This window comes from Octodon degus, unplaced genomic scaffold (genome assembly GCF_000260255.1).
Source record: "Octodon degus isolate 3935 unplaced genomic scaffold, OctDeg1.0 scaffold00029, whole genome shotgun sequence".
NCBI classification, from domain to species: Eukaryota; Metazoa; Chordata; class Mammalia; order Rodentia; family Octodontidae; genus Octodon; species Octodon degus.
In genome coordinates, this window is record NW_004524605.1 from 4,647,348 (window position 1) to 4,657,039 (window position 9,692).

Genomic DNA, 9,692 nt, shown 5'->3' on the forward strand with positions numbered 1-9,692 from the left:
CACATGTTACTGCCATGAACCAAGGGCCTCACGCATGCTAGGCAGTGCTCCACCGGTGAGTGATAACCCCATCTATCCGGAATTGAGCTCATGGCCGGGGAGATGGCTCGGTGGAATAAGTGCTTCTGTGGCAAGCACAAGGGCCTGAGTTCAATCCCTGGTTCCGGGAAAAAAAAAAAAAAAAAGACCCTGTCTCTAAAAACAAAGGTGTGAAACCTGTGTGCTCAACCCGCTTTTTAATATCATGTTAATATTCTGCTTTTGTAAATTATGTTTGCATGTGATTAGCTATATGAAATGGTTTTATGGTATAGGATAATGGGGCTTTCCTGTTCCCCCAAATATGTATCAGTGAGGCCTTTGAAATTATTAAAACAGTCACTCATAGAATGTTTTGATTTAAACAGTGAAATAAACAGTCCTCCATTTTATTCCTACAAGTGAGATGTACTTCCCTTAAACATTCGACTTTCATATTTTTTAAATCTACTTAATCTCTTCCTTTTCCCCTCATTCTTCTCCTGATTCTTTCAAGCATTCTATTATTTAAAGAATTTGGACTTCTCCACAAATAAGAGTCAACCACACACTGATACAGTAGCCAAGAACTGTAGGTAGGTGTAGGCCCGGATCTGACCCTTCTCACCTTCCTTGCCTGGAACTCCAGCTAGTTTGCATAAATTACTTCAAAATGCAAATTAAATCTGCCTCTGCAGAAAAACTGTAGGAGGCAATAATTATAGCAATTTGAGTAGGTGAAGGTCTAGAAGACAATGAAATATAGAAGATTTTCTGTAAGGGAGAGGCCTGAGTGATACGGGTAAGACATAGGCGTGACTTGCCTTGACAGGGACTATGACAGAACGTTCACTGCACACGCACATCAATGGAGGCTTATCCAAACCACCAGAAAAATCTGTTTCTGAAGGATCTCCTGCAAGTCTCCAAGGGAAACAAAATTCAGCAAGAATTTAGGATCTAGAAGGCTCAGGTATTTAGCTATTAAGTCAGCTAAACCACTGCTATTTCTTCACAAGCCAAGCCTTTCTAAAAAGAAAAACAGTAGGAAATCAAGAGTTGGGTATACACGTGGAAAGGTTTGTGTGTGTGTGTGTGTGTGTGTGCAAGGTCTCACTATGCAGCTCAGATTCATAGTGATCCTCCTGTTTTCTGCCTCCCTAGTGCTGGGATGACAGGCATGCGTCACCATGCCCCAACTCCATCGTTGGCTTAAGGTGCCTGGGGACGGGACCAGCACGGCACGTGGTGCCAGGGATCGAACCCTGGCCCCTGTACTTACCTAAGCAAGCGCTTAATCCACTGAGCTATCTTGCTGGCCCTGGAAAGTTTTTAAGAACCATATGTTTAATTAAGAAAAATTACCCAGCAGTAAACACATCAACAGAAGGTATTCTCAACAACTGACAAAAAAAAAAAAAAAAAAAAAAATTAAGGCAATTTAACTCGTCACAGGTTAACTTGGCAGGTAACTGTCACAGAACAACTTGCCTTTAATGAGAAGCTAATTGTCAGTGTAGATGTGTTATGAGTCAGCCTAAGCCAACTTTTTAATTAAGTTTTAAATTTCTTTTAATGGAAGGTAAAGCTATTCCTAAGCAAGACTTGCCTAATGGAGATTCTGCGCATAGGAGATATAAAGACTGTGCTTATTCAGTCGGTGCCAGGCAGAATTTTAAGCACTTTGCATCTATCAACCAGCTTTTACAAGGAATGTACTCTTAGTATCGTGACTTAAAAGTGAGGAAACTAACCTCTGGAGACACTGTAAGTAATCTGTCCCAGCCTCACAGCCAGGGTGCCACCTGGCCAGCTCCGCAGCGGAGCTGGGAACACCTCCTGGTACTCTGCACTGTGCTCAGGAAACGTGGTCTCAGCCCTTCATGAATTTGGTGGCCACGGGCAAGTCACCCACTTCTCCAAGCTGTCTCGTTCCTCTATGGGACACAGATTAGCAGAACCCACGCCAGGGCCGTGGGGAGGGAGGATCAGGCTCTTCCTGAACTGCAGGGCCCACCTAAGATAGGCTGGGTGCTGAGCTGGGTCCACAGGAGCCCACGGCTGCATTCCACATCCACATAGGTCTGATTTGTGGATGTTTCACACGATCCGCATCCTTTTACCCAATTATTGCATACATGAATAATTGCCTGTACTTGTAAAATCGTATCCCATGTTCTGTGATATCACATTAATTAAAACAGAGACAATGTTTTTATTAACTTACATTCCTCCAGCATCCTTGTCCAATCTTTTAGACCCAAACTACTGCGATGTATTCAGGAGGGCTGGAAGCATCCCTCAGCAAGCAGTTATAATTGCCCACCTGGGGCCCATGTTTGTTCTTTTTGCTTTCTTCCTTCCCTCCCTCCCTTCCTTCCCCCTTCTTTCAGCCTCTTCCTGGAAGAAACTGACTCTTTGAAATGTGCTGCCATATCCTCTATGGCCTTCCAGATGGCCTTCTGCCTTGAACTGGCCTCACTCAAGGGAACACCTCGGGACTTGAACTTATGAAGAGGGGAGACCCAAGGTGTACCTAGTAGCCAGAGGGAGGAAAAAAAAAAAAAAAAAAAAAAACCACAGAAACATCCGGGTCTCTTCCACTTAGGAAAAAAAAATCCTCTAGTGGGCAAGATGAGCTGATTTAAACAACAAAGGCAAGCGAAGACCATCCGTGGTGACCCCCTTGCTGCGCAAGCTTCCCTTAGAGTGCAGATTGCTTTACAGCAAGCTCTCCCCTCGCCTCCCCACGCCCCCACAGTTCCCTGGCACCTCTCTCCATGAGCCTCGGCTACCTCTGACCTAAATTTCCTACACCACTGCTGCTTTGCCTCTGAACAGGCAGCACGGAGATCTTGCTCCCCAGGGGCCCGGAGGTGGCGCGGGCGGTGCGCTCAGCTTGCAGCAGGACCAGCCGGATGTCGCGCCGGCGTGGACGCTGCCTCCCACGCCACGTCCAATTCCCGGCTGCTGGAGACGATCGGCGGGGGCGGAAGGAGGCAAGCGCGAGAGGGGGCCGCGAGCAGCTTGTTGCCTGGCAACAGCTCCAGGTGACGCCAGACCCCCTCCCCCAAAGCCAAAAGGCTCGGCAGCCGCAGCCGGGTCTCAAGCAGGGGTGTAATAAGGACACAAAAGCACAGGCGGCTGAGGAAGAGGGCAGAAGCCCCAGCACGGACCCGTACCGCCCTCTTTTCCACGCCGGCAGACGAGGCAAGCCCCTTGGCGAGGCCCCCACTTCCTCCCCTGCACTTCTCAGCCACGTTTTCCAGCGGAGGCCTCGTGGCAAAGCAAAGCGAGCCAGCCTGCCCCTTTTTGGCCGCCAGACCCAAGCAAATGGCTCAGCTCCAACCTGCAGGCCCAACATCCAGGGCTCGCAGGACCTGACCCAGGCCTCCGAGGGCGAGCCCGGGGTGAGCGGGCTGCGGCCGGCAGCGTGCAGGCGCCAGCGGGCACCCGAGAGAGAACGGTGCCCCCTGCTGGCGGCCGCGCGCGGGTCCCTTCGCCCTGTTGTAGGTCGTGAGGCCCCTGGTGCCAATGGAGAACATCTGTGGTGAGCGCCAATGGAGAACATCTGTGGTGAGCTCATTCTTGCCCTCTGAAGGAATAATAGTGTGGCAGGGAAAGAACCGGGGCGCCAAAGAGCAGGCCGGACGGAAGGACCGGCGTGCGAGGCGAGGCCCCACTTTTGGGTCTGGCAGGGTCGGGCACAGAACGCTCATACTTACTTCCGGAAAAACAAAAACAAAATTCAGTTTCACCGGAAGAAGGCAGACGCCCCCTCGCTACCCCAAGCTCGGCCTGTCTAACTAAGCTGGGAGTGCTTTTCTTTGAAATACACAATTCATTGGCTTAATGGACGATGCACAGCGGGCCTCGGAGAACACGTAACAGACAGATGTAAGCGGGCCTGGACCCGGCAAAGGCAGAAATTAGGAGCTTGCCTTGAGCTTGAGGCAGAGGCGTCCGAACCGAGGCCCCGCCCACAGCGGTAAAGGAGCGCAGCGAAGCACACTGTTAGAACCGCAGTGGCCTCCCCGGAGGCCCATATGTTTTTTATAAAAAGACACAGTGTGAGCATTGTTCTGTGCTCAATAGCACGACTGTTGTAACTAATGCTTTTGGTATGAATACGGCCATTTAAAATTCCCAACCCCATGCACTTTGTGACAATACACATCAGAAAACAAGCCCAGAAGCAGAAATTTCTCACTCGGGGGTCAGTTGGCCCTAAATACATAGACCTATGCCTTTTAATCTGCCCAACTTCCAAAAATACCTGAACCTTAGGAGAACGATGTTTTTGTCCTACTGTTTGCAGCTACAATACCAAAGAGGCTTTTCCCAATTTTATATTCGCACCTGATCCTCGAGCACGAGGCTGGTGCGCAACTGGGGCATCCGTCCCGTGTTTCGCACCGCCTCAGCCCACGCTGGGATCGGCCTGCCAGGCCCTCTGGCCCTGCGTGGACAGCGCCAGAGGCCTTACTTCTCCCTCCTAGCTTCCATCCTCAACTGGGCAGAGCCGGGTGAGCTGTTTCACTTTTATTTCCTTGTTTTCTTTTTGTAGTATTGGGGATCAATACAGGGGGGGCCCTGCCTGCTACACCAGGGCTCTACCACTAAGCTACACCCCAGAACCACTCCCCTTTAAATTTTCAAGGCAGGATCTCACTAAGGGCTGGACCTTAACTGGAGCTCTTCCTTGCCCCAGCCTTCTGAGTATCTGGGATTTTAGGAGGCAGTGTCCTACTGTTGTAGGCAGTCGAGTTAGATAGAAATATTTTAGGCAGTCAGGTAGGGCAAGGCCCTCAAAAGAGATAACACAAAAGTTCAGATGTTTTGCAACACTGAGATGGATGGATGCTCCTGCTCTGGGTCAGACCTAAAGACCAAAGATCAAACAAATGCTGACCTCCCTAAAGATTGGCATCCGAGATTGATCATCACCCTGAGGGAGAGCCAAGAATCGTTAATCCAACTGCTACTGGATGCCTACCTCATAAAATCCTGTTCTACATTCATGCTCGCTTGCTACATGACTCACTTCCCCATTTGGTGCTGGATTAATCTTTTTTTTTTTTTTTTTCCGGAACCAGGGATTGAACTCAGGTCCTTGTGCTTGCCAGGCAAGTGCTTATTCCACCGAGCTATATCCCCGGCCTCAGGATTAATCAATTTTACCTGAGCGCTGGTGCTTGTAATCCTATTGGTTGACCATAGTTTTGTCCCGTCTCCTGCCCACCTAAGCGAGTTCCCATTCTTTCCACTTAGCCTCACATGGCTTTACACTATGAAAGTCCCTGGAAGAGACAGCTTCCTAGGGGGACAACCTAGCTCGGGCCCCTCGCCTGTTCCTCTCTCAGATAGGAGCTTTCTTTCCCTCAATAAATATATTCCCATAACCTCCGTTTGTTCCTAAAATTCATTCTTCGGTTTTAGAGAACACAAACTCATGCAGGTCAGGTCAGAAGATGATTTTTTTCCCTATGTCCTTTGGAGGTTCTCTGTATTGTTTGGAGGTCACCCACCCGAGATCAGTTTTTCTCCCTGTATCACTACTACCAGAGCTGAGGGTGTAGTGAAAACCAGCTGGAGACTTGGACTCAGAGGATCCGATTCAACGGCTCGGATCAGACCCTGATCGGATCACACTTCATGGTAGGGAAAGGCTCACTGGGTCAGTTAGGGGTTACTCGCAGTGGTAGAGTTGAAGGCTGTGCAGTTTGTAGAAAGACCCCTTCCTGTTTTCCCCGTATGTGTGTAGGACATACCCTACACACACACACACACACACACACACACACACACTCCTCTTAGGAAATATTTATTGGCAAAAATGCTGCTTTGCAAGTGGAAGTGCTCCTGCCTGGTGTCCCCTGCAACCAATCCTTACGGAACCCCTCATCACAGAAGGGGGCAAGTTGCAGGTTTTAAGTAAATCCCACATAACCCAGAGGACCTGGGGAAGGCCGTGTGGAACAGAGGGAAGAGTTCTCCCAGGAAGGCAGCTGGGCCAGGTCCTCCACTCTCTGATAAACCTGCATCGCCCCAATGTGCAGAGTGGGTCCGGACAGTACTCCCCACTCCACCTGCTTGAACTAGGTAGCAGGAGGAGGGAAGGGCTGTTTATCCGGAAGGCAGGTCTTTGGGGGCCAGGATGGCCTGGGAGAAAGGAGCCGAAGGCCCAGGTCACTCCTGATGGTGTCCAGTTGGTCCTGCAGGAGCCGGATACGCTCGTCCAAGCTGCGCTGCTGGGCCAGGAGTACAGCCTTGTCGGCCAGCAGCACGCAGTAGGAGCGCATCTCCTCAGTTGGCAGCGCCCGTGCCAGCACTTCGCGCAGGGCCCGCTCACGCCGCGACACGTGTTCCTTCAGCTCCTTGGCGTCCTCCTGCTGTCGCTGCAGCAGCCCAAGTCGCTGCAGCAGAGAAGCCTGGAGTCACCGGGAGGGGGCGCTGTGAGCGCACGGCTCTGAATGGCACCAGCAGACTCCGCAGCCACCCACCACTCCCAACACCCATTCCACCACTCCCAGCTTGAACCCGTTTTACCCGCTCATCTGGGTCACCGTCTGGGCCCACCCGGGCCAAAGCGCGGTGCACACGGGCCAGCCGACTGCCCAGCAGCAGCAGGAGGCCTAGCACACGTTCTAGGTCAGCCATGAACCGGCCGAACCGCTCCAGCTCGCGGGGCGCACAGGACCGGCCCACTGCGGCCTCCAGCGCTGCCCTGCGCCCGGCCCATGCTTCGGCCACCCCTTGCAGCTGCTCCTGCTTGGCCTGAAGGTACTGCAGCATCTCTTGGAGGAGGCCAGCTAGCTCCACCTGTAGGGTTGAGGGCTAGGAACTCAAGGGAGGCCAGGCCCCTCTACCCAGCCTGCAGGCACACTGTCAGACGCTCCACACTCACTTTCTTGGCCTGGATGCTGACATTTGGTGCTGAGAGCCCCTGGCCACATGGCTGGCAAGGCACAGGTTGGAGTGTGGCATTTTCTGGCTTTGTCTCCTCCTGAGAAGCTGGTAGCAGCTGAGTGAAGCTGAATTGAGGGGACCTGAGGACGAAGCCAAAGCTCCTTGGGCTGCTCTGCCCCAGCCTGTAGGACACAGGATCCTGGTCCTTGCTGCCTTTGCTTACCCTGGCTCAGAAGAACCTGTAGCCTCCTCTCCAGCTGGCCTCATGGTGGCCCAGACCTCTGTCCCTGGGATCAGCCCAACCAGCAGGCCCAGGGCAGGCTCTGGGCTGGGCTCAGAGGCAAGAGTGTCCCTGAGGGAGGGATCCAATCTGGCCAGCTCCTGAACCAGCTCCTCCAGACGCTGGCTGGGCCATGTTGGTCTAGAACCCAGCTGGCTGGTGCCCTTGGCCAGCAAAGTGTGATGAGGGGGCCCTCTGGTGCCACTGCCTAAAGAACCCAGGGCATCCACTGGGTGAGGCCAGAGAAGGTTGTCTTCTGCAGCTGCAGGGCTGTCAGGGGTCGGCAGTCCAGTACAGCCAGTGGTGGAGATGTCCCCATTTGTAGTCCCGGGACTGCTATAGCTTGTGGGCCTGGAGACACCCACAGAACCATTCACCCCCTGCCAGTAAGCATCTGCCCCTGCAGTCCCAGGACACTTGTGGAAGGGACATTTTAGGGAAGCTGTAGCCTGGCTAGCTCTTTGGCCCAAGCATGTTCCAGGATTCTGGTCAGAAGCATGAACACTGGAAGCAAAAGAGACAATGAATCAGAAAAGATTCTGGCCACAGACAAACAGGGCCTTCCAGAGCAGCCTGCCCTGCCCACCCCACCCCACCTCACCCCTTGGGCTTCCAGGCTTCTTTGTAGGAGAGGGTCTCTGCCAGGCAGCCTTTTTGTTATACATATGGGAGGGGAGTATCTCACTCTGCTTGGGAATCAGGGAATTCACCTGGTTGATGTTTTCTCTGGGGAGCAGGACCCTGGAGGTGATCTCACCCTGTCCAGCGGGGCTTCCTCCAGGAACACGTCATCATCAGGAAGGGAGGGCAGCTGGGCAGGCTCCAAGGTGCAGGTCTCTTCCACCTTCTGTTCACAGTCCACTGCCGGGCTGCTCCAAGATACCTCTGCAGGACACACCACTGACGCCTCCTTCTGAGGCAAAAACCTGGAGGCAGGGATGCCACACTGGCCACAGTGCCCTTCAATGGCCCTCACCGCACCAGGGAAACAGAAGGCTCAAATTGCGGGCAGGTGGGGGCCCCCATCTCCTTTCTTGATCAAAGCCGTGAAAGTTGCCTGCCCAGGACTTCATCCTGAGTGACCCACACTCTCACCTGGAAAATGTGGTCTGAAACAATGGTCTAGGCGGTTCTGCTCCTTGGGGAACTGCCTGGAAAGCGAGTGGCAGATGAAGTGTGGCAGTCCCCCACACCCTCCTCCAACCTGAGCCCTGTTTTTTCCCTACCTGGACAGTGGCTATGGTCCCTCCGGGCCCTATGCGCGGACCCAGCACCTCGCCTGAAGCACTCTGGCACCGACCACCAGACCTCCAGGCATTGCCAAGCTTCTCAGACCTAGTGTCCAGCTCCTCCGTGCTTTGGGGTTGGGTCTCCCGCAGCCCTTGGAACACAGCCCTCGCCTCCCGCCGCAGTTGGGGCTCTGGCCTGGCTTCCCTGGCCTGCCCACCACCCTGACCCACGCGATCCAGCTTCCCCGGCTCCGAGAAGCACCACTTCCTCTGCTGGCCAGCAAGGCGCCCCGGGCCCGCGGTTCCAGGCGCAGGCGCCCGGCAGTCTCCGCCAGGGTGGCTGAGCGAGGCGGAGCGCGGGTGCGCCGTGGGCGGCCGAGCCGGGGCAGCGGGCCGCAGGCATGCGGGCAGGCTCATGCGGAGCTCCCTGCGCTGGAAGGACGTCTCCCGGAGCACCCTCCGCTGCGCGCCCTGCAGCCTCTGGCGGTAGGCGGCCCTAGAGGCTGGAGGGCTGGGGGGCTCTGCCACCCGAGCCCCGGCCTGGGCCTCGGTGGCCAGCGCGTAGAGCAGTGGCGTGGTCTGTCGGCTGAGTGACCCCGGGCCTTCCCGGAGCTGCGGCCAAGGCCCGCTGGGCGTGGCGACTGCTGGCCCTGGCCCGGGGGCTGTGCCGAAGGCAAGGTCCGGTTGGGCTGGGCCTGGGCTACCACAGAACACTTGCACGCAGTCCCGGTCCACGTGCGACGACGGGACAGCGGGGCCAGGCGATGGGGTGCGCCGCTCAGGGCCCCCAGAGCCGGTGGAGAAGGAGCTGTAGGCTGAGTCAGCCCCCGTGGACCGCCGCCGCAAGTCCAGGCTTCCAGGCTGGGCAGTCTGGGAGGCGTGCTCACCTCCATGACTCGGGGCCTCCATGGTTGTGAGGATGGAGGCCAGTGGCTCCTTAGGTCCTAGGGAAAACACAAGGTGGGTGAGAAGCCCTGAGGAAGGGTTAGGACAGTCTGTGGACCGGCAACCCAGGAGCCAGGCACTCAGCTGCCCCTCCTAGTCATGTCCTTGCTACCCTTCCCTGTGTTGATGAGTAACACTGGCATCAAAGATGGTGGAAGCAGTAGGCCCGTCGCAGGGAGCGCCTCGAGGCTGAGGACCTCAACTCCTAGAGAAAGAAGCTGGAAGCCTGCTGACTCCTGCTGGGGAGCTCTGAGCCCCGACTCTACCCTGGTGCCTAGATAGGGACTGAGCACACCTACACTCAGACCCCA

General features: G+C 54.7%; 1 protein-coding gene across 4 annotated transcripts in view; it reads right to left on the reverse strand.

The window, feature by feature from the left end:
* Positions 1 to 5,861: 5,861 nt before the first annotated feature.
* Positions 5,862 to 9,692, reverse strand: part of Shroom1 (shroom family member 1) — a 22,422-nt gene continuing 18,591 nt past the window's right edge. For 3 of the 4 annotated variants that reach the window (XM_023713267.1, XM_023713266.1, XM_023713265.1), the window contains exons 2-8: positions 8,434 to 9,380; positions 8,303 to 8,358; positions 7,918 to 8,133; positions 7,151 to 7,711; positions 6,926 to 7,067; positions 6,568 to 6,840; positions 5,862 to 6,449 (exon numbers count right to left, since the gene is read on the reverse strand). In XM_023713267.1, the coding sequence (XP_023569035.1) occupies positions 6,117 to 6,449; positions 6,568 to 6,840; positions 6,926 to 7,067; positions 7,151 to 7,711; positions 7,918 to 8,133; positions 8,303 to 8,358; positions 8,434 to 9,345 (2,493 nt within the window). In that variant the 5' untranslated portion in view covers positions 9,346 to 9,380 and the 3' untranslated portion in view covers positions 5,862 to 6,116. Of the gene's footprint in view, positions 6,450 to 6,567; positions 6,863 to 6,925; positions 7,068 to 7,150; positions 7,712 to 7,917; positions 8,134 to 8,302; positions 8,359 to 8,433; positions 9,381 to 9,692 lie in introns of those variants that run through there. The other variant, XM_023713268.1, reaches the window with a different exon arrangement.